Genomic DNA, 23,772 nt, shown 5'->3' on the forward strand with positions numbered 1-23,772 from the left:
ACCTGGGGGCTGCTGGGGGCTGCAGGGAAAGGCGCTTATCTCCAGGGAGCTTCTATAGTAAATGTGCATTGCTATTTTTCATATCGTCAGTCAGGATGTTTTCATAATGTTTATTCCAGCCATATTTGCTCTGAGAGAAAGTGAGTGGTGTGCTTGGAGTGAAAAGTGGAGCCGAGTGAGGGCTCTACTGTATTTCGATTTGATTCCTAATGAGAAATGATTAATTCATTCAGAGCATTCGGAAAACAATGGAAAATATCCTCCACTCTAGAAATTTGCAGGCTATGCCGTTGAGTCAGAAGCTGGCTCTCAGCACCAGCACACTTGTAAAAAGGGTACTTTTGTCTCTTCTGAGTAGCTTCATAGTCTTAGGATGCCACAAATATGTTCCAGTTTGTCTCGGTGAAAACATTGCACTGGTCTCTACCAAACAGTGAATAACATTGCATTCTTTGGCTATTGTTTTTAAGTTCTCAGCCACAGAATGCATTAACAGGATCTTTTTGTTTAGCCAGAAATATTGAGGCATTTCAGGTATTTAAATTTAAATTGAAAGTATTTTAAGTAAATACTTCATTTTCTTAGCTGTCTTCTGTATGTAGTATTTTATTTACTCTCAGAACTTAATGCTGCAAACTCATGATTGAGTAAATTTGTATGACTTCAAAAGGGAAACAAAGAACACGTATAACTCATCATATTATTTGGTTACAAATGCTGGTACAGCACTTAAAACTCACTACCCAGGAAACTATACAGTCCATTGGCATTTGATTTTTGTTTTAAAATGAGGAACCAATAATCATATTGTGGAGAACATAGTGCAATTTTATATTTTGTGTTGAAAGTTATCCTCTCAAAGGACTGTTCTTTCCTGTAGTTTGATTTCTATTAGGCCAATTACAGCCAAGTCATTGATCAGCTTGAGTAAGACTTCACTTACTTGAATAAAAAGCAGAGTTTCTTACCTAGGACTGATTTATCACGTCCAAGTCTCATTTCCTCCCTGTTGCAGGTTTCCATGTGTGTGCTGCTGGCTGGATGGCAAAGGGCAGAGTTGGTTACCCCATAGTAAAAGCTGGAGCCAACTGTGGCTTTGGAAAAACTGGTATTGTTGATTATGGGATTCGCCTCAACAGAAGTGAGAGATGGGATGCCTACTGCTACAACCCTAACGGTGCGTTTAGAAACAACCCATTGCTCTTCGGGTCTAAGATTACAACTACAGGCCATGCTATCTGGCTGTGCAAAGGCACCCAGGCTCTGCATGAGTTAGCTTCAGTACCGTAAATGAGCCTTGCGCCAACCCCCTCTGCTGTTACCCATAGCTGCTCTGGCTTGCTCAGCGCTCAGTGTCTCTGTAAATTGTACCATATAGAACTGCATTGTACCATATAGAACCGGGCCTAAGCAAAGGCTTTTCAAGGAACTAAAACTGTAATGATATGCTATCATTGATTAAAAAGATAAGTAGTATTTCCAATGTGTTGTGCGAATGTCTTGTTTTGTAAAAGAGCGTTTACATTTAGCCTGCATTTTCATTTAAATACATAGGAACCATTTTTCAGATATTTTGCTTGTCAACAGGCTAAATGTACTGTCAACCCTTATTCCTTCTTTCTTGTGCCTGAGATGGAACAACTTTTGAAAATGAATGCCACGTCTGGGAGCGAAACAGCTGACAGATCCAGCTCCCAGCTGTGCCTCGTGTGTGTGTGTGCATGTGTGCAACTAGATGGAGAAAAGTGGATCTCCAGAGCAGATCTGGAGAGATGGTTCCAACATGACTGACAAGACTTCACCAGATCCGGGACATCTCTCCATTCCCCTCCATGCACTACACTGCAGATGACTGAAATATTGAATTGGCTGCTGTTTCAGTTTAACTTGATATCACTTCATATAGCAAGGGAAGACAGAAAAAGTAGGCACCAACAAGAAAAGCGAAGCTTAACTTTGTGCACTGCTTGGCTCTCCTACTACTCCAAGTGTACTACCCTGCCTGGCAGAGCCAAAAGTTGGAGTTGTGACGTCTGTACAGCTGTGCACATTTTGTTTGTGCTCACGGGGCTTGAGCTTGTTTATGTTAGCGGGCAGTTGTTAATCAAATAGCTCTGTGGGGTGGGGGACATTCACAGATGTTCAGCATACAAAGAGAACTGCAAGAGAGACTACTGCATTTGTTATTGCTGGGTGGAAACTGCCAGCCCGCCTTTCCCTTGGTCAGCCTTCTCTCTCCTCTGGGCTGAGAGGTAGTTACTTTCCAAATAATACACTGCTTGATTAGAGGACAAAAGGAAACCAGAACTGCCAACACTCAGCAGACGGCTGGAGTCCCTCATTAAAAGGGTATGTATTCACGCTTGACGGCAGTCTGCTACAAAGCCTGACAAGAGTTGTCTGCTTGCAGGTGGGAGACAAGTAGCCTGGGGAAACTAAGACAAATCTCTGGTTGAATTGAGCCTGGGCTCTTCTCTAGGATGCTAAAGACGTCAAGAGGAACTTGTGGAACTGTTTGCGTGTTTGAAATGTACATCCAACCCAATGATCTGGGGCTGAAAAGTTCAGGGCTCATGGACAATGTACAGGCTAAGAGGGTTAATCGTGCTATCCAGCTTAATGCTTCTAACTCACGTGCCCTGAATCACCCTTAGAATGTACCTTCCTCTCCCCCAGGGCTGAGTTTGGGGAACTACCACAAATCCTGAGCTCAGGCAGTGTGAGGTCCCCAAATTGGTTGGTCCCGCTGTCAGGGAGCTGGTAAAGTTCACGTGGCCACTGATTCAATCCAGAATGAGTGCTTTTCATCCAAAAGGAGATATTCTAAAGGGGGCAAAGAGCTGCAGCGATAACAGGAGTACAATGCAATGTATGTGATCACTAGCTGCTATAAGTTTTCTTGTAGAAGACACACTTTCAAGAGGTTTTTGAAGAAGAAAGGATGAAACTGAATGCCAGGGGGACTTGCAAGTACAGCCGTAAGGCTTACAGTTTGACATAGCCAGAAACCCCAAATGCCTTTTACATGAAACATTTAGCTCTGGCCCAAAGTCCACTAAAGTCAATGAAAGCTTTTCCTCTGAATTCAGTGAGTTTTGGATCATGCCTCTTGTTTCCAAAATATCTGCTCCCAAAAGCTAGAAATGACTGGCATTTCTTGTGAGTGCTGAGTGCTTAAATATATGCAGAGCGCTATGAGGCTGGGTACTCCCATGTGATTTTCGACGGATCTGCTGGGTCCAAGTGCACAAAGATTGAAAACATAGCCATATCCAGAACTTACTTCAATTCTGTTCTTTTTATTTTTCTCTTAGGAAAAGAATGTGGTGGAGTCTTCACAGATTCAAAACATGTTTTTAAGTCACCAGGCTACCCAAATGAGTATGAAAATGAGCAAATTTGCTACTGGCATATTAGAGTAAAGTATGGACAACGTATTCATCTACAGTTTCTCGAGTTTGATGTTGAAGATGACACTGCTTGTATGGCTGATTTCTTGGAAATCTATGATAGCTATGATGACATCAATGGCTTTGTGGGCAGGTAAAGTAATTCCAGCTTTAATATGCAAATAATCAAATGATGTAATTTTTTTCCCCAGAGCATTACATCAGAAGAACACTGGATTACCTTATCCAGTTAGCACCTCTGATGTGCCCATAAGACTTGTAGCAATAGTACCTGACTTAATCTTTCCCAGCAATTTACTGTCATTAACACAGACCTGTAAAGAGTTCCAGAGAACTGCACTTTGCCCTTTTCTGTTTCGTTAAATTACATGAAAAAACGCTGCAAGACTTTTTAGTTAGCCGCTTATCTTAGTTCTCTATTATTTTACAGGAAGAACTCCCAGCAATCTCAAACAGTATTTTGTATTTGCTTTAATTGAAACTAGGGAGGTGGGGTGTTAAACTGTTAGCAGAAATGTACTTAATTTAAGGTACTATTCACTAAGAAGTAAAATATTTTCTAACAATATCAGAACAGAACAAATGTTGTATATCATCTCTCTTACTAGATTTAGTTTCCCTCTTAGCTTAATTTTCACTTTCTTTTCTTCAATTTCACGTTTTTGCTTGTCCTTTAGCACTCATATTTTGGTATGAAGTACCTCAACTTTCCAGAACAAAATATAAACCAGAAAAAGTGATAAAAACCACATCCCAATTCCTGCCACTTTTCACATCCTCTCTTCAAATCCTGTGTAGCAAAGTGAGGATATAGTCCATTTGTTTTGTCTTTACTGATATTTTTAAATGTTTTTGTTGACAATGTTCTTCCTTTCCTAGCCTTGAGCCATTGTTCTTGTCTTTAACACCTTGTTAAATTGCTTTTTTTCTTGTTTTGCATCATTTACTTCCTGCATATATTGAAAAATGTTTCCTGCATTTTTCCCTCCCCTAAACCTTACTATAAGATAATGACAAAAATTCTTCAGGTAATTGCTTTAACATATAGCAGAGAATTACATACACTGAATACCTATAATTAATTTAGCCCCATGAGCCACAGCCCCAAAGGAGAGTACAGCACAAAAGCCACCGTTTGGTGTAGGTCCTCGTGTAGTGGGGCTATGGCATATTTGCCGTGTCATTTAGTCATGACCATTTCTATTTTTTTCCAGGTTTTGTGGAGATGAGTTGCCAGATGATATCATTAGCACAGGTAATATATTTGCAGTTTTTATGACAAAAAAAAAATTGAGCCAAAATCGTCTTTTGTCCCTACTTTCTAGTAATATATGGTAAAGATGTCCAAAGACACAGTCTGCTTCCTGGCCAGCGTATCATAAACTCCTATTCAAAATGACCAGCATGCTCTTTCATCAATGCAGTTGCTTCTAAATAAACATAAAAGAAAAAAAAGTCTAGTTAGAAGATAATCAGGGTGTATCCTGCTGGCCTTACAGAGCTGTTACACCTACATGCGTTAAGGAGTTTTCACACACAGGCACCTTCACACAGCAGGTCTGCAATCAGTAACCCAGCCCTACCTCTCTTCATGCACGCTCTCTTCATGCACCAATTTCTCCCATTTCAAGAGCAAGGATTGCAAGAACACTTCCAAAGCTGCTTGTAGACATTTTTCTGTGTGTGTGTATGTTTAAACAGCCAGTCAAGGTCTGAGTACACGTAAATCAAAGCCACTTTTACCTGTCTATGCTCAAGCGTTGTGAAGTTGCTGTAGCAGAGATGTCACACGAGCTGCCCGTGCAAGGAAGTAGCCGTGTTCCCTGGGGATCGTGGATAGTCTGTGCAGAAACTCACAGTACCGCACTCCAGCCCACAACTCTAATCAGCAGAAAGAGAATAGAAAAGTTGAATTGTGCCATCCCCAGTCTCCCAGTTTACCCGGGCCTGGTGGAGATGAGCAGGTGACACACATGGGAGAGTGATGTAGCAACTTCACCCCTGTGTCACCTAGAGATCCGTGAGGCTCCATGCCAGATGTGTCTCATGCGTGTAGCGTGACATTTCACAGGCAGAGTGAAGCAGAGCAGCATTTTAAAGAACTGGAAATGCTTTGCAGAAAGCACTGGGTACAGCAAAACTTTATCAACCTCTGGGGTCTGCAAAGAAAGTAAACAGTTGAAAATTTGCCTGGTTTTCCATGGGGCTAATGGAACTATAATTGTCCCAGGCCGCAGCTCAGAAGTAGGCAGGCCAGGTAGATTCCTCTAAAGATCTCAGAAGCAAGCAAGAAAGAACGCTTCTTTAAAAATAACTCAGAAATACCACATTTTTATGCCTCCTGAAAACGTAACCTTTGTTTTTCTTTTTCTTGTCCCAGGCAATGTTATGACCTTGAAGTTTTTGACAGATGCCTCAGTGACAGCTGGTGGTTTTCAAATTCGATATATAACTATAGACATGCCTGCAAAGTCAAGTGATGGAAAGAATACAACATCCCAAGGGAAAACAAACTTCTTAGCTGGAAAATTTGGTATCATGTGAGCAGGATAATGAGATACACTCATTAAGAAACATGTTTTAGAATCCAACACAGATACTTGTTTCTTCAGATAAGACATTTTCTTCATATCTTTCTGACTTTTTATTTTCTGCTTTTATATAAGTTTTGTTACAAAAGTATACTAAGAAATAAATTATAAAATGTACTTACAGGAATAATAGAAGACTATTTTTAGAGTACAAGTACTGTAAAAATCTGAAGAATTCATTGTTACCAAAGATTTTAAAATTATTTTTCTATGTAAACTGCTCCCTCTCCTCATTTCTTGCACCAGTTGAAAAAACTTTTTATGTGACCGCTTCAATTATTTTTAAATTTAATATGCTGTTCTCTTCTTCATTCCCACATATTTATTTTTTAGATTGTTGCTTTGTTTCTTCCTGTTCTCTACACATTATTATTTTTTTTAATGAACTCATTTCTCTGAACTCAAAAGGCCTTTAGAGTAAGCTCATTTTTGAGGCACATAAATTCATCTTGTGGATGGCCTAGCAGCCACCCATGTAATCGTCTGAAGTCAGAAGATGGGGAAGCAGCACGAAGAGCACAGAATCAATTATATTGTCACCATAATTTTGTTGTGAGCTGAATCAGAAACAACTCATTGAATTTTGTCAGGGTTTCCTCATCCAGAGAAGAGATGTTCAAGTCCTTTCACTTCTCTGATTTCACTTAGTAAAGAATCAAATGAAAGACTTGGTCATGATAATGAACTGGTGAGATGAAGCATCAGAAGAAATTGCTAACCGAGTACCAGCAAATCTGTTCAGAAGATACTGTTGAGATGCTGTATGTTGTTTACACGGGTTTTAAGACTGTACTATTTTGAATTGATGAACATAATTTCTCCATATGTTTTTTAGTTTCAGTTTAAATTCCTCAGTCTGAAGCAGCATTAAAGCTACCTCTGTTTTAATCGTGTCCTGAGTTTCCAATGAATTCTTTTTATTTCTAGAGACCTTGTCAGGCTTTGAAACATTTTTCTTGATTTAAAGCAGTAAATATGTATTAAGAGTTTCTTTCTTTCACTCTGAATGTTTTCTTGACCCCAGTTCAGTCTAATGCGCACTGAGAATATTCCTGTGAATTATTTTTTTATTTGGAGCATTGTGAATTCCTCAGAAAGAGTTTCGCACAAGAAGAGGAGGATCTTAAGCTAATCAGACCCATCTTTGCTTCATTTATTCTAATTCTCGGTTCTTTACATTTATTTCATCTTTGAGCTTTTATTATTGTAATTTCACTGGAAATATAATCCTGCTTCCTGGCTGTACTGGAGAGCAATGTTGCAGCTAGCACTGCAGCTTCTCTCCCTGTCATTTCTAACACTTTATTCGTATCACTACATTTAATGGGATCAAGCTGCACCTAAAATCTACTGGTGCTTTTTAATCCTGCCACCTGGCGACTGAATGTCGTGGTTTGATCCTGGATGGCAGCTGAGCCCCACGCAGCCGCTTGCTCGCTCCCCCCACTTGGGATGGAGGAGAGAATCGGAAGAGTAAAAGTGGGAGAACTCACGGGCTGAGATAAAGACAGTTTAACAGGTAAAGCAAAAGCCGCGCACAAGCAAAGCAAACCAAGGAATTCATCCCCACTTCCCATGGCAGGCAGGTGCTCAGCCATCCCCAGGAAAGCCGGGCTCCATCACGCCTGACGGTGACTTGGGGAGACAAACGCCATCACTCCAAACGTCCTCCCCTTCCTCCCTCTTCCCCCAGCTTTACACGCTGAGCATGACGTCCTATGGTATGGAATGGGGTCACTGGGGTCAGCTGTCCCGGCTGTGTCCCCCCAGCTCCTTGTGCACCCCCAGCCCACTCGCTGGTGGGGTGTGAGGAGCAGAACAGCCCCTGGCTCTGGGCAAGCTCTGCTCAGCAGGAACGAACACAGCCCTGTGCTGTCAGCCTGGTTTCAGCACAAAGCCAAAACACAGCCCCGTACCAGCTGCTGTGGAGAAAATTAACTCTACCCCAGCCAAACCAGCATGCTGAATAAACCTGTTCACATCCTCCTGTTATGTCATTCCAGTTCTCCAAGATCAGCAAAAGCATTTCTTAATAAGGAAAACACATGAAGAAAACTACTAACATTTTGTTTATGACCTAGACTGTTTATTTTGGTTTCAGGGTTTTTTTTGTTGTCGTTTCTCTAATTAAGAAGCGACAGGTCTTGAACTGATATGGATCAGAACCAAGGGGTGTACAGGAAATAATCTGCCTGTTTGGAGACGCCCGTGGCACCAGCAGGGTGATTCTGTTTGGGGAAGAATTTCTTTCCAGAACAGACACTCCTGCTAACCATCCCCAATGCCACTGTGAAGCCCTGGGAGTGACTAAGACAGACTCAGCCATTACCGTTACTGCTCAGGCCTGTCTCCATCCCTGAGAAATGGGGTTTGTCCCCACTCCAGATTTGCTGCCACTTACATATTTGCTGTAATATGTAATTATTTCATATTACACCCACAAACACGCTGATGTAACTCACACCTTGATCGATCAAGGTAGGTTTCTGTGGAGCTGGAGCTCAAATGTATCCGCTGAGCAGCTCTGGAAGGACTAGAGATTATTTTCCAGCCACAAATAAATGATTTGTGAGGTGAAGGTGCTTCTGGCGGCGCCGAGCGCGCACGGCCGCGGTGCGGCCGCCTGAGGGGACGGACAGCCGCTCTGCTCGCCCCGCCCCCGGCTGCGGGGGGGCGGGGCCGGTCGGGGGGCGGGGCCCGAAAGGCGCGGGAATCGATCCATCGCTCCGCGCTCCGCCGCGCGCGAAGAAAGCGCGTGGCACCGTTCGATATCCTCCGGTTCGGCAACCGGTCCCGCCTCCCCGCTCTCCCATTGGCTGGGCCGGTGCAGCCCGGGCCCGCGCGCCGCCTGTCCCGCGCGCCGCCATCTTAGCCCGGGAGACGGCGCGGGAGGAGCGGCGGCTGGCCTCGGGGCTGGCGGCACTCGGCTGCCCGCCCGCCCGCCGCGCAGGACGCCCGGCCCCCGCCCCGCGGCGCCATGAGCGCTCCCGCCGCCTGCTCCAGCCTGCAGCCCTTGTTGGAGACCCTGGAGGACCCGACCGCCCCGGCGGGGGAGCTCACCGACGCGTACCTCTCTATTGTCAGGTGAGCGCGGGCCGCGGCCGCCTCCTCACGGCTGCGGGGTCGGCGTGAGGGAAGCGGGGAAGCCCGCGCTGCCTGAGGGGACGGCGGCCGCCCTCGGCCTGTGCGGCTCCCCGCTAGCGTGGGGCGGGGGGTGGTCGGTGTGCAGGCCCGACGGGCTTCCCCCCCCCCCCCCCCCGCCGCGTGTGCCCTGGGCCGGGGGCAGCGGAGAGTGAGCCCCGGGAGCGAAGCTTCTGTCCGGCCTGAACTTGGGGCGGCTGGGCAGGGCTGCGGGGCTTGGGGCTGCGTGGCCGCTGGCTGGAGACCGCGGGAAACGTGCGGGCTTGGAGGAGGGGAGGGCGGGAAGGAGGGTGTCTGTCTGCTCATCCGAGAGCTGCTTGTACGTTTCCTGGGGGAACTGCGGAGGTAGGCGAAGGAATGCTAGGAAATAGTAACAACTTTTTTTTCCTAACTGGAGAAAGACTTGTATTTCCGCTTTATGATTGGAAAAGTTAGGTTTTGGTGTGGTTTTTGGGTTTTGGAATGATCCTGCCTTAATTGCATTTCTTTCTGGAAGGACCTCAACCACGAGGTCCTGCTTTTACCTGGATCTTTAGAATTTTTTAGCATAGATATGCAAAGGCATTATCTCTTTCCATCGGTATCTCCCTTAAGTTCCTGTCTTTCTGTTTTGTAGTACCTTTTAAAGTTGTAACTGCTTTTAGATATTGATGATAGTGATCACACTGTAAGGTTTTACAGGCTTCCAGTAATAACTGACAAAAAACCCTGTCCGAACTTAAACGTAGCATTAAACAACAACAGATTTCTCAGGTTGTCTTCTGGATGATTGCACTTAATCAATACTGTTGGTTTTTGCTGTGTGGAACTGATAAGTTAACATTTTATAGGGTAAGTATAGTTTTTCTGTATGGGTGTTTTTCAGACATATGCAGAGTCATCGCTGCTAGTTGTCAAACCAGAATTTTCCTGAAGTGAGGAGCTTGCATCCTAGAACTGCTTTTGAGGAATGTGCTTTTTAAGCTCCTCTATTTCCATGGAAAGTCTGTCTAATTTTCAGCAGTCATTTAGAGTTTGCGTACTAACTTTTAATGTTTTTATAAAAGTTAAAAAAAAATTGAAAGCCCCTAACCTCTTTTTTTTTTTTATGCTCCGTAAGCACAAAATGGGTCATTAGTCACTTTTTCTTAGATACTAGGATGCGTGTACTTTATAACACACTATTTTACTGATGTGTCAGACTAACTATGTGGTGCCTGGCAGTTTTGTTCTTTTCCTTAACTACTTCAGTGTTGTGTTTTAGCTTTCCAGGGAAAGAAATGGTTCTGTACTAGATAATGAATTGAGTATTAGAAGCTTACAGTTATGTCAGTTGTAACATGTTTAACCTGTGAATGTTGCTTGTTTTCCCTTCTGCTTCCTAAAGTCGCCTGACGGGTGAGGAAGGCAAAGAATTCACTGCAGATGTCAGAAGACACTTTCCTCAGCTTTGCAAACTGTTTAAGGTGTGTCTTTTAAATTTTCTACACTTCAGTGAACAAAGACGTTTAGGTGGTCGAGATCAGTGGCCATTGTAAGATTTGAATTTGAATTAATTTAATAAGAATTAAAGCTAGTGATGTAGCAGTACAGGTTTGTCAGCAAAATGTGTCTTCCATGTTATTAGAAATTACTACAGAAAAACTAAAATACAGGATCTTGGATGTGTTCAGGCAGTGTTACGTGGTCAAAAGTGATCTTCCAGCCAGAAAAGATACAGTGTGTTCTGTCTGCCTCTAGAAACATTTCAGGGAATTGGAATATGCAGTAAATGTAAATTTATTTTTTTTTTAAGATTAATGTAAAGACTGTTCTTAGCCATCTTTTTCTTCATCTGTTTTAGATGTTTAAAAACATTTGGAGAGTCAAGTGATAGTACATAACAAGCAAAGAAGTAAAGAACTTGGGATGTTTAGAATTTAACTTCAGTAAAGGTGTCTAAATTACAGAGAATAAAAATGTCTTCAGAACCTCAGATTGTTTTATTGATTCAGAGCATATGTAATCAGGAAAGCTTTACTACATGGGTGAATTTTCATCAAGTGTTTGCTTTTGACAGCTCTTTCTTCATTGAGCAGAAGTGTTGGTATTAAGACAATACTTTACAGCTACTTCTGTAAACTGAGGCTTTATGGGTTGGTTTGGTTTTTTTCAGGCACACATTTCTAGTCAAAGCTCAGAGCTAAGTAATGCAGCATTACAGGCGCTAGGATTCTGCGTTTTTAATTCAAAGAATACATCTGAACTATCTGGTAAGCAAACAAACTTCACTGTGGATGCTGGTAACGTGTGTGTGTGTTTATATCAGAGTTCTTTATTTCTTTGTTAGTGTATATTTTTGACAAAGTGTACAGTTCCCAAGTGGTACAGTGGTTTTGTCTCTGAGCAGTGTGTTCAGTTCACTAATTCCATCTTGTACAAAAAAAAGGTAATGTTTTTTTCATGTCGTTATGCTAGTACTGTTTTACTAACTTCTAGTTTCATTAAATGCTTTGGTAACAGTTACGTATGTAATTAGTTTTGTGGAATTAGTAATCAAAAAAGATGTCCAGGTGGAAAAAGGACTGTTGTGGTTTAACCCCAGCCAGTCAATGAGCACCATGCAGCCGCTCACTTGTCACTTTCCCCCTCCCCAGTGGGATGGGGAGGAGAGTGAAAAAAAAAAAAAAATTGTGGGTGAAGATAAAGACAGTTCAATAAGATAACAGGCAAGAGAAAAATAATATATTAAAACAAGTGATGCACATATACAATTGCTCACCACCTGAGGAAAACCCCCGACGCCCAGTCTGTTTTGGAGCACCAGTCCTGCCTCCCAGCTCACTTCCCCAGTTACATAGAGAGCGTGACGCTATATGGCAGGGAATATCCCTCTGGCCAGTCTGGGTCAGCTGTCCTGGCTGTGCTTTCCCAGCTTCTTGTGCACCTGGCAGGGCCTGGGAAGCTGGAAAGTCCTTGACTCAGTGTAGACACTACAACTACCTAGCAACAACCGAAAGCATCAGTGTGTTATCAACATTATTCTCATACTAAATCCAAAACACAGCACTATACCAGCTACTAGAAAGAAAATTAACTCAATTCCCAGCCAAAAGCAGGGCAAGAACGAAGAACAATTTTGTTTGTAGAATTTGGGTATGTGTAGTAGTGCTTTTCAGTATTTTCCAGTCTTTACCTGGTGATTCCTGGTTGTTACATTAAATCATAGAATTGTTTGCGTTGGAAGAGACGTTTAAAGGTCATCTAGTCCAACCCTGAATATTGTGCTGGTAAATATTTCAAATTAAACTAGTTTAATCCAAAATCTTATGGCCTGTATGCCTAGAAAGTGCTAAATCCCTCTAACAAAATATTTTGCTACTGAGAGCTTGAGGCAATGCAGCAGGGTAAAACCGCTGGATTTTGTTAATAAGGGAGAGCTGATGTCCGAGTTGGCTGGTCCTTGGGAGGTACCTGTGACGCGTTCCAGCGGTCAGGCATATCCCGTTGCAATAGCATGATCGGAAGAAGCTGCTCAGTGTCAACTGCCTGTGTGTGTGTCAGATGGATGGGTGTGTGGTGGTGGACGGTGGTTAAGCTAAGGTTGTCTTTCATGGGCACAGAAGGAAATGTGATTTGGCTGTTACGTGGTGCCTTGATGGTGTTGAAGTCTATAGTGACTCTTCAAATGGTAATAACAAATAGCATACTGTCAATTATTCTTCTGAGAAGTGTTAAATACTCTTGGACAAAGGTTCTGGAATGACCTTTATTGGAGAGAAACTTAAGACTGAAAAAATCATATGTGTGGATGTGCAGAGAGCCATTTTTTTTCAAGTGACTCTGCCATTCTGTTCATTGAAATTGATTCTTTCATTTCTTCTACTGATTTTCCAGTGTGTCCTGCTTTCCTGTTACTCAAACTTCAGCCTGGTTTTCTATGAGAATGAGGCATCTATAATAATGTCTGTGTGGTCCCTTTCCATTCCCCTGTAACTTTTTTTTACCTAGTTGGTAAATTACAGTCAGTTTTGTTAGTGTGTCAAGGTTCAGAAATAACTAAGTCCTGAAAACAGTGGAGAGTTAGGGAGAGAGGACAAAAAGCACGTGTACTCTTGATCATTTACCCACGAAGCCCAAATTTGTAAGAAATCAGGCTTCGTTAGTTTTGAATTTTAAAGGAATACCTGATCTCTCCATCTATCTTCCTAGTTGCATGTAAGTCCTACGTTAGCCTTATTCTTTTTTGTGTAATGAGCTTGCTGTGACCTCAATTACAGTTTTACTGCCCTCTGTAATAATAAAGCCTCTCGTAGACCCTAAAATGAATCTATGTCAGCATAGCAGTGAAGTGGATTAGAGTGCTGCTAAATTCAGTTGAAATCCAAGAAGTTTTGAGTAATTAAATATTTAATTTTTAGCTCTAGTATTTTTACGTAAAATTCTTCTAGCTTTATGGTTTTCTGGTTTCTTATTAAAATATACTACATTAATAGTATTTGCATATTAATACAATTTGAGCTTTTTTTGCTAGTTTATTTTGAGAGAAATTTCCAAAAAGTAATGTTTAAGATACTAAATCATGTCATAAACATTAATAAATCATTGCATAAACAGAATTTGAATGCTGTGCGTTCTGCTTTCAGCAACTGAAATACAAGACTTGCTTTCATTGGTGAACAGCATTGCTGTAAAAACCCCAGACAAAAACACTCGCACTCGGGCACTTTGGGTGATCTCTAAGCAGATGTTTCCTTCTGAAATTGTTAAAAAGGAGGTAAGTTTCGTCACTTTTTTTTGTGTAGCTTGATTTCCTAGGGAGAGGAGGCTTGTGCAATCTCTTGGTCACTTTCCACTCAGTAGATTTTTAATATGAATGTCACTTTCCATCAAATTTGACAGCCAAGTATAGGGCCTGAGTTCTTGGAAAAAATGTAGGGGCAGCTACAGAGGGAAAAGAGCCAAGAAATTATTGCTTCTCTTCAGGGAGAAGCTGCAATGTGAGCAATTCTGTTAGATACCAGTAAAGCAGCACAAGGCAGAAATGTTGTGAACACTCAACATTTGGTCAGAGCTCTAACCTTAAAACTAGACCTAGTGTAATCCAAACACAGGGCACAGTCCTGAGAAATGAAATTTCATGATTCCAGCTCCTCATAGAAATATTTGTATTTAGGTGCTCACTCTGATCTCTTATTTCCTCAGGTGTCCAGTATTATTTCTACCCTGGAAACAATACTTACTAAAGGAGATGTACAGTCTATGGTGGTTGAATATGAGGCACTAAACGTTATTATACGGTATGTGCACTGCAATATTATATTGTTAAAATAGATGCTTAGGATTTTTTTTGGAAACTATTGAAACAAAAAGTGGCAGTAAGTGTTCTAAAGCAAATTTTTTTGAATGCTCTTGAACTGTTCAATATGTTCAAGACTGTTTTCCCCCGGTGTTTTGTGTTACAGTGAACAGAATGAAATGGTGTGAGCTACTATATCTCTGTCTCTTTGCCGGTGGTTCTCCTGAACCGCTTCATTTGTAAAATATTCCATTAATGATAATACAAAAACTGATTCTGATGCAGAAAGTAGTCAATATTCAGATAAACTTTCGTTGCTTTTGTTTTTAATAGCTTATTAGGAATTATTTCCAAAGTCTCAGGTGCACTTTACGAATCATGTTCTTACATTCTAGCTTTTGTTTTCAGAACCTACCTAGTTGAGAAATTCTCAGCCGTTATATGGGGTTTTATTTAAAAATGCCTCCTTGGTGCTTTACAGATTTTTCTGCAGTGTTTCTCATAACACAAGTGAGGGTACGGTTTAATTCCAAAAGTGACTTTTTAGGACCAATACCAAGAATCTGTTGTTTTGGTCAGCAGCGCTGGAATAGTCAAATCTTATCTTTACTTAGCATTAATTTTAATTTTTTAATAGTAAATATGTTGCACTTATATCTTTACTATTATTTAAATATTAAGTATAACTTTTTGTATCTGGTTTGAACTGCAAATCCATTTTAAAGTGAAATAGTTAAGCAGTAATTATTTGCTTATTATATCTCTTCTAGTACATCCATTCTCTGTAGCAGAGCAGATGGATATTATAATTTACATATTATTTGGCTAATTGTACACTAATTCCTCTTTTGCAAATCTGAGATTCAGTAGACAGTTGTTTCTGGAAAATTATACATTTTATTAAATGGTTTCTTTCAGTAACTTTATGTGTGTGTATATAGAAAAATTTTTTTATGTGTGTTTATTAAAAAGAGTGTAGTTATCCTTAAGAGCAAGAGTTGTGCCTGAAAATAATCTTTAAACAGATACTGGGTCTTGGGCTGATTGACAGCAGTGGTAAGACAATGTTCTTGTTCAGAAGTTAGGCTGCTGATGTAATGGAAAACTGTTCTCTTAAGCAGTGCTTGTCCTCTGACCTTCATAAAATTATTTGAAAGGCAGCAGTTTTCCTTAGTACAGCAAACCCTTCGTAAGCTGTAGTAACAGGGATTTGGCACAACCGTGCCAAAGAGGACACTTGGCAAAATTCCATCACTTCTAGAAACAAGCTGGTTCCTACAGGATGGTTTGACTCCCGTTTCTGAAAGTCTTGTTGGCTTCTGTGTGGCGTGGCGTAAGCATACGGAATTGTTCGTCCTACTGTGCTCTAACAGCTTGGTATTAGAAGGATAAAATAAGAACACTTGACTAGACTAATATAGATTGAGTCGGCGCAAACCTGTGCTGCTTCAGGGTTTGAGTTGTTTTTCAAAAGCAGGCATGTATTGTTTTCAGCACACGTGGCCTGTTGGAGCAGGTCTGGACGGCTAAGAACACACAAGGGATGGTTAATATGCAAACTTTGTACTTGGTCACTAATAAGGAAGTGATGGTATGTTCCTTACAGCCTCTCGGTTCAGTTTGTTTGCCCAAACAGTTGTGATAGAATAGAAAGGACAACAGTAAATGTCAGTCTGTTCTGCTTTTGGAGAGGTTGATCTGAAATAACACTTCAACATTGCAGTTTTAAGTGAACTGTCAAAATACAATTGTTTAGAAAAATAAAAAAATAGAGAATGGTTTCATGTACATCATATGTTGAATTAGAGCATTTATTGATGATAAAATATCATCAATATTTTGGTTATCTTTGAGTGTCTGAGCAGTATGTCTGTTGGAGATTTGTAATATCTATATTTGGTTTTTTTGGATCTAGCTTAATGGAGCAAACTCCAGCCCAGATGGGAGAAGAGGCTGTGAGGTGGGCAAAACTGATCATTCCTCTGGTCGTCCACTCAGCCCATAAGGTGCAGTTACGAGGTGCCACTGCGCTGGAGATGGGCATGCCACTGCTCCTCCAGAAACAGCAGGAGGTAGCGGCTGTCACCGAGCACCTAATGACCACAGTGAGTGGAAATGCTCTGCCTTTGTTCTAGAGGCAACAGGAGTGCTCATCGGGGTGGGTGGCTGGGTGGGGTTTTTTTAATTTTATTTACAGTCTGGATAGGGGCAGCAAGAAGTTACTGTGCATGGACGGCAACTTCTTGATGACAGTGTTGACAGAAAAGTTAACGTAACAGCAATGTAAATACAGAACCACTGTAAAAAAAAAAGTTTCTGAAAAGAATCGTTGATCAGGAAAATAACTTTCTTTTTTAAATAACCTTGAAGCACCTGTCTTGATAGCATTAACTCGTATACTATCATTCAACTTTTATTGTCTCTTAGAGACAAATTGCTTACCAAATTAGAATCAGCAGAACTTGTGTGGCAGTAACTCACATTGTCTAGCTTAGCTTCCTACTCAAAACAGGGATAGCTTTGAAGGTATGGCCAGATTGCTCAGGGCCTTGTCCAGCTGAGGTTTGAATATGTTAAAGGATGGAAATTCTACAGCCTGTCTGGGCAGCTTGTTTCCAGTGCTTAACCACCCTCATGGTAAAAAAGTCAGTCCTTTTGCTGAAGTAGGAGTTGCCTTGTTGAAACTTGTGTCTGTGGCCTCCAGTCCTTCCTTTCAGTACTTCTCTGAAGCATCTGGCCTCTTCCTTGTAATCCAGCTATAAGTAGTGGAAAACTGCAATTATATTGTTCCCCCCCCCAAGTTAAACAAGCCTGGCTCTTCTGGCATGAACTCTGTTCCCTAACTACCGTAGTGGTGGCTCTCTGATGGATTCACTCCAGTTTCCCAGTAGCTATGGTACTTCAGTGCCCGAAGTTTGGTACAGTATTCCAGAGGTGATCTGATGAGTGCCGAGTAGAGGGGTCAGTTCTCTTGACTTGCTTCCTGTGCTCTTGCTAGTGCAGTTCAGTATGCAGGAGCACATTCCTGATTGAACGTTACAATTCTTGTCCCTCACCTCTTTTTCTGCAGGGCTGTTCGACAGCCTGTGAGTCCTCAGTGCATCTATCCCCATCTAAAGGACTTTGCTTTTGAATTCTGTAAGGTTTCTGTCAGTCCATTTTTCAAGCTTGTGAAGATCCCTGAGTAGCCTCATACTCCAGCTCATCAACTGATTCTTTCTCCCCCATCATTGATTGTGTTAAATAATATCAGCCCTTGTTGGCCTGTTGTAAATGCCACACATAACCTGGGCTCTGAACTGCTAACCACCAGCCTTTGAGCCTAGCCATCCAGCCACACACCGTGTCATCTAACTAGTTTGTATCTCCCCAGTTGGGCTGCAAGAACACTAGAGGAGACTGTGTCAAAAGCCTCGCTAAAGTTGGAGTGGAGAACATCTGCTGTGCTCCCTGCATCTGCAAAACCAGGCATTTCCTCATAGAAGTCAGTCATATTGGAAAAGCAGGCTCTGCCCATGCTAAAAGTATGCTGGCTGTTCATAAGGACCTTCTTGTTCTTCCATGTGCCTAGAAATGGCTTCCAAGGGAATTCGCTCCGTAATTTTTCCAGGCAGAGGAGTGAGATTGGCTAGCTTGTAATTCCCTGGATCCTCTCTTTTGCTTTTTTTTTTTTTTGAAAGTTGGCATAAAATTTGTTTTGCCCTACTCTGTCATTGGGGATCTCTACCAGTTGCGGTGTCCTCTCCGGAAATAATGTTGTGGCCTCGTTGTGTCATTGGCCTTCTCCTTCAGCATCGTTGGATATGCCTTGTAGAGTTCAATGGATTTGTATGTGTCACGTTTACTTAAGTAGTCCCCAACTCAGTTCTTCTCTACCACGGGTAATACCTATGTGCCCAGCAACAAAGGTCATGGGAGACAGATGTTGGAGGCCTGAGAGTAAAGATGGAGGCAAGACAGGTATTTGAGTACCTCAGCATCTTCCATGTCCATTAAAAGATTCTCTACCCCATTCAGCAACAGCCCCCTTGGTCTTTCTGATGAAGCTTTTCATGTTCCTCTTCACTTCCAGAACTGTAGGCTTATTTATTTTGCCTTACTGTTGAGGTTAAGTATGTTTACCAAAAAACTCAAACAAACAAGGTGGGTTTTAGGGTCACAGTGTATTTTGACTTCAGAGTTAAAAAGACTACAAGTATTTAAGGAAATGGATTGTGATTTGTTGGCTGCCACTCTCAGAATAATGGAAACCAACCATAAACTTCAACTAAGAAGGTAATCGGATGGTAGCGGCATTCGACTGATTTACCAGCAAATGCTATGTGGTGCAGAATTCAATCCTTGTGATCTAGAAATAGCATAATTCCAGGTTGGTTGTGTCTCCAGACATTGGTATGAGTATGTAGTTTTTAGAATACTTTGAATATATTTCTTGTAGAAATTATGTTTGTTTCTGTCTGCAGAAATTAATCTCAGAACTTCAGAAATTGTTTTCTACAAAAAATGAGACTTACGTGTTAAAATTATGGCCCCTGTTTGTCAAATTACTTGGAAAGGTAAGCAGAAAAGCAGTAATGAATCTTTAGGGGAGGAATTTTTGACAACATAAATATCTTGATCTTGAACTTCTTTATCTTCAGACTCTGCATCGTAGTGGCAGTTTTATCAACTCATTGCTGCAACTGGAGGAACTTGGATTTCGTAGTGGCTCACCAGTGGTAAAGAAAATAGCCTTCATTGCATGGAAGAGTCTAATAGATAATTTTGCTCTAAATCCAGGTAGATTAAAAAAAGTTAACCTGAATTGTTTTGACTACTGTCACTTTACATCTGGAACAGAATATTCTGTCTAATAGTGGTCGGTGCCATGGTACATGCCACTGGATATACACATAGTATATCTGTGGTATATACGTAGTGGTGTCTGTGTGTGTATATATACACACACACACGGTGGTCTATACTGTGTGTGTATATACATAAATAAAATTCAAGGTTTTGATTTGTTTTTTTAAAGAAAAGTGACAGTTTGATTAGTAGTTCTATCTTAATTTTTCTGCTAGGAGAAATGAGTAGAATAAAATGAACAAACCTTTGTTTTGTAATGCTTTAATTCATCCAACCAGCAATGAAATAGAGAATACAACGTTCTGTAGATCTTATTTTGGACTGTGTGGATTAATTGGAGAAGAGCAACATTTCAGGATTCTACAAGTGTTAAAGTTGCTTTAAAGGTGTAACTGAGACTTGAACAAGTCTTTTTCAGCCTAGCTGTGTCAAAGCACACTATTTATTTTTTTTACCTTGATTGTGCTTCTCCTTACTGTGTGTCTGGAAGAGAAAGCTAAACGTGGACATTTCTTATTTTAGCTGAATTTAACTTAAATTGTCATTTTAATTTGTTTCTTATCTGGTCATTTGTTCTGACCATTGTTTCCCATAAATTAATTAACAAGAGATTTGCTTCTGTTACAAGATAAAATCCACGGCTCAACTGGCGTTCATTGTGCGTATTCCAGTCCAGCTAATAAGGATTGCACATTGCAGAAGCAGTCTCCGTCAGCAGTTTCTTATGGCTTGCAGGTGGACAGGTTCTGATGCTGCTGAGCTGGCTAAAAGCTTTTCTCTTCTTTGAACACTTGCATGGGCTTAAGCAAACCTCTGTCCAGACATGCTGTGCTATTTTGACTAAAGTGGAAATGAGCATTTGTGGCCTCAGAATACTGTATTTGAGGTCATTCATTCTCATCCAGTGTTAATGCACATACATCTTAAGTGTTTGGGTTTTCTTTTACTGTGGCAGGTAGGACTGTAACATAGTGAGCAGGAGTGAATTTCCTTCTGTTTATGGTGGTATGCAGTAGATTTCATTTTAGTCTTAGTATTGGAAAGAAATACTTGCTATTTCCAGGGTCATTCTAGACAACAATTAGAGCGGTAAAATAGTCTGACAGATCGGTGCATTTGCTATGTATTTTAGTTTTGCAAATTGTTGTTAATTGAATTTTAAGCTAAAATATATTAGGAAAAAAACCTAATGGTTTAAAAATTTATCTTTTTTGTTGTTCTGTGATTTGACTATTTGTGTTGCTTAAATACACCTTTTTATCTTCAAGATATATTGTGCAGTGCTAAAAGGCTGAAATTGCTAATGCAGCCGCTGAGCTCTATCCATGTGAGAACAGAGGCTTTGGCACTGACAAAACTGGAGGTCTGGTGGTATTTACTCATGAGGCTGGGACCTCAGCTGCCTGCAAACTTTGAACAGGTAACACAACTGAAAATAGTCTTAGCATAATCACTTAGCCTATGTTGAGTGTGTGAAGCGAAGTCCCCTCTTTGCTACCATAACTTATTCTATACCTGTTCAGTCCTTCTTCAGGACTTTATTATTAAAATAAAACTGTCTTAAGGAACCAAATCTGATTTGTGTATTTGTGTGCGCTGTGTGTATATGTTAAATACAGTAGGAGCACTTGGGACTGTATGGGCAATCTTTTTAAAGTTCCTAAAGATTTGAGGGTATATCTGTGCGTCACGTGAGCATCTCTGAAAATCTCCAGTGAGTGCACAGCAAGAGTGAGCAGAAAGACATTGTGTGAGGGCCACTTGGTCCTTTCACTGTGCCAGTGTGTGCTTTGGAAAGTGCCGTGGGAAAACATACTGAGAAGATCAGAAAAATATTTAGAAAGATGCACAGAGAAAAATGATCCAGGCGTTTCGTAGCTACTCACATTACAACTGGAATGAACGTAATGTTTCTATTAGGCTCCTGAATTTCATAAAATTAAACTTTAGAATGGGAGTAAAGAAAAAAAATCTACTTTTTTAGATAAGGTACAGTTGCATCGTTCTAAGATGAGTTTTTGTTTAATCTAGCCATTTATAATTTATGTATCAGTATGCACATTTTATACAGCATCTTAAAAACTGTTATAAGTACCCAGAAACTCTGAAACACTGATACTGCGAACAACTGTACAGTCTGTAAGATATTTGAAACATATAGTTCTTTGTGGCTTATGGCTTGTCATACCTATTTTCACTGAGTTTGATATCTTTGCAGGTTTGTGTACCATTAATCCAAAGTACTTTAAGTCTAGATTCTTCTGCTGCATTGCAAGGAACTCCCTCACGTGTAACAGCCAACCAAAGTTTAGCCTCGGCAACCCCTACACATAAATCAGGTATTAAAGTACAAGCCTGTTTCCAGCAACATTCTAGATGCAGCAAGTAATCTGTTCTATTTAATGTGCTAGGTTTTTTCATTTGCAATATGTTATTATTGCAAACAGTAATTCTTCTGCATGTTCGTTAGATAAAATCAGGCTGTTGTAGTCAGTATTTCCAGTTTACAAAATTGAGCTAATCAAATTGTGTTGAGGACCAGTTTTAATGTCCTGAATTGTGTTCTCTTTTGCAAGGGAGCTTTGGTTTGAGACTTAGTTTTTCATGTATACATGCTATTTATATATGCTATTCTCATTTCTATAACATTTTTAGTTACTGCCTGAATAGTAAACCAGTGACATAATACATCAATAATGTTTGTACTCTACCTGTGAAGTCACACCTACTTGAACTTTACATCTAAATGCCTGAGATAAGGAACTGCCTCTTTTTCTTCTCTGTAGGGAAAGCCTAGCATTCACAGCTTGGGTAATTCTAGACTGCTGCAATTAGAAGCCTCAGTTATGTTATGAAAGTGTCCTAGATGTGTACACCTTCCTTTTTTTTTAAAAAAAAAAAGTTCATCTTAGTTCCGTGAGATGGTAACTGAGGTAACTCTTTCATAGCAGTAGAGTTGCTATACAACTAATATATAGTGTAGCATGTAACTTGCTGTATAATCACAGTTTCCATGGAGACTTTTGTTGCCAAAATAAAGTTTGGCACCTGAGATTTTGCAATCTTTGGAAGATATTTATACTTTTAAAATACATGGTTATAACTGTGATGTTAAACCCTATGTAATAGGAGTGTGTGCCAGGTATCTGGCTGTTGGGGTCCCTTTTAGCCAACGTTACTCTGTGATCTGTTCTTTTCATGTTAACTTTGGGATTTGCGGCTGTTGGATCTTTCCTTTCATTTGATTGCAATGTCATTTTTCTCCTCTCTTTTAGGTCCTTACCCGTTTGTCAGTCCAGTCACGCCACGGATGAACTTGAATTCTAGTACAGCAGGCGTGGTGGTGATTCCTTCCATTCAGCTTTTGGGAATTGAAATGCTGCTTCACTTCTTGATGGGACCAGAGGTTTTAGATTTTGCTAAGCAAAACAAACTTGTGCTTAGTTTAGGTATATGACTTGTATTTTTTTTTTTTAAAGTAACTTCATGTAATCTGAAATTGCCAGTTTTGTTGAATTTAAAGATGTCTGTTAGCATGAAATGCTTTAAATGTATAAAACTGTTGTTATCTTCAATATTAAAAGTTGTTTTTATGTTAAAGGCTGCAAGTACACATATATACTTTATTATTTTTAAGGCTTATCTTACCAGTAGACTGCAAAATAACAGATTTACAGAACATGTTTTTTTGTTTTCCTAGAGCCGCTCCAGCATCCACTTATCAGTAGCCCTTCTTTTTTTTCTAAGCATGCCAGCACGCTTATAAACGCAGTTCAGGATGGCTTTATTGCAATTGGAAAAGAAGTTCCTGGTAAGAATCTAGTGGGGAAACTTGATTTCTTATCTGGAAAATAAAGTGGGGGAGGGAAACTGAAGAAAAAATAATCACCTCCTGTAATATTCTAGTCTTGACGTTAAATAGAACTGGTCTGACTTGGTTTGAAAGCTTATGTCAGTTTTAGCTTGCATTGAACACCATTTGTATTTTAACTGAAGTCTTGATTAATGTTTTTTATTACAAATTGAATAAAAAATTTATGCTATCTTGTAGATTGTATGCTGAATGTTATATGGAAGGACATAAATGGATATGTAAAAACAGCTATTGAATCAGGTAAAAAAGTATATTTTTTTATTTGTAATTGCTGACCAGTTAGAGCCTGGTTTTTTGTTGTTGTTGTGGTTTGGGGTTTTTTTGTTTTTTTGTTTTTTAAGACTAGACCTTAAGTAGTATTTGCTTCAATGCTGGCAAAACTTGGTTTTAGGCATCATCAGTATTTGTTTTTGAAGCAACAACTGATGTTTTCCACAATGCCTACGTCTGTGTGACGTTATCATACTGTTCTGATCCAGTGAGGCTTATTAGGGAAGCACAGTAGCCTATGGCTGCAGCTGTATTGCATGTAGCAGTCAGACATAAAAGAGCACTTAAACTGCTTTTCTTGCTGAAGAAATCTTGCAATTTAAAATAAAAAAATAAAATCCTACTTCAGGTCTTTGGTATTGAGAAATTGAGACATTCAGC

General features: G+C 40.5%; 3 protein-coding genes and 1 long non-coding RNA gene across 9 annotated transcripts in view; 2 read left to right on the top strand and 2 right to left on the bottom strand.

Moving 5' to 3' along the window:
- Window positions 1-6,089, top strand: part of TNFAIP6 (TNF alpha induced protein 6) — a 29,680-nt gene extending 23,591 nt beyond the window's left edge. For all 5 annotated transcript variants that reach the window (XM_075757302.1, XM_075757303.1, XM_075757300.1 and 2 more), the window contains 4 exons: window positions 1,016-1,177; window positions 3,315-3,543; window positions 4,625-4,665; window positions 5,791-6,089. In XM_075757302.1, coding sequence (XP_075613417.1) covers window positions 1,016-1,177; window positions 3,315-3,543; window positions 4,625-4,665; window positions 5,791-5,954 — 596 coding nt within the window. In that variant the 3' untranslated portion in view covers window positions 5,955-6,089. The remainder of the gene's footprint in view (window positions 1-1,015; window positions 1,178-3,314; window positions 3,544-4,624; window positions 4,666-5,790) is intronic.
- The window catches only part of RBM43 (RNA binding motif protein 43), an 88,854-nt gene that overhangs the window by 41,033 nt on the left and 24,049 nt on the right, over window positions 1-23,772 (bottom strand). The window lies entirely within an intron of this gene.
- LOC142602404 (uncharacterized) lies at window positions 3,539-8,606 on the bottom strand. Its single transcript, XR_012836207.1, has 3 exons — window positions 8,464-8,606; window positions 5,154-5,291; window positions 3,539-4,840 (listed from the first exon to the last, which is right to left on the bottom strand). It is a non-coding gene; the product is annotated as an uncharacterized LOC142602404 (long non-coding RNA).
- Window positions 8,845-23,772, top strand: part of RIF1 (replication timing regulatory factor 1) — a 34,700-nt gene continuing 19,772 nt past the window's right edge. For both annotated transcript variants that reach the window (XM_075757348.1, XM_075757349.1), the window contains exons 1-13: window positions 8,845-9,085; window positions 10,509-10,587; window positions 11,277-11,373; window positions 13,747-13,877; window positions 14,306-14,400; window positions 16,315-16,504; window positions 18,863-18,955; window positions 19,040-19,178; window positions 20,516-20,667; window positions 21,466-21,586; window positions 22,523-22,696; window positions 22,948-23,058; window positions 23,299-23,361. In XM_075757348.1, the coding sequence (XP_075613463.1) occupies window positions 8,979-9,085; window positions 10,509-10,587; window positions 11,277-11,373; window positions 13,747-13,877; window positions 14,306-14,400; window positions 16,315-16,504; window positions 18,863-18,955; window positions 19,040-19,178; window positions 20,516-20,667; window positions 21,466-21,586; window positions 22,523-22,696; window positions 22,948-23,058; window positions 23,299-23,361 (1,552 nt within the window). In that variant the 5' untranslated portion in view covers window positions 8,845-8,978. The remainder of the gene's footprint in view (window positions 9,086-10,508; window positions 10,588-11,276; window positions 11,374-13,746; window positions 13,878-14,305; window positions 14,401-16,314; window positions 16,505-18,862; window positions 18,956-19,039; window positions 19,179-20,515; window positions 20,668-21,465; window positions 21,587-22,522; window positions 22,697-22,947; window positions 23,059-23,298; window positions 23,362-23,772) is intronic.

This window comes from Balearica regulorum, chromosome 6 (genome assembly GCF_011004875.1).
Source record: "Balearica regulorum gibbericeps isolate bBalReg1 chromosome 6, bBalReg1.pri, whole genome shotgun sequence".
NCBI classification, from domain to species: Eukaryota; Metazoa; Chordata; class Aves; order Gruiformes; family Gruidae; genus Balearica; species Balearica regulorum.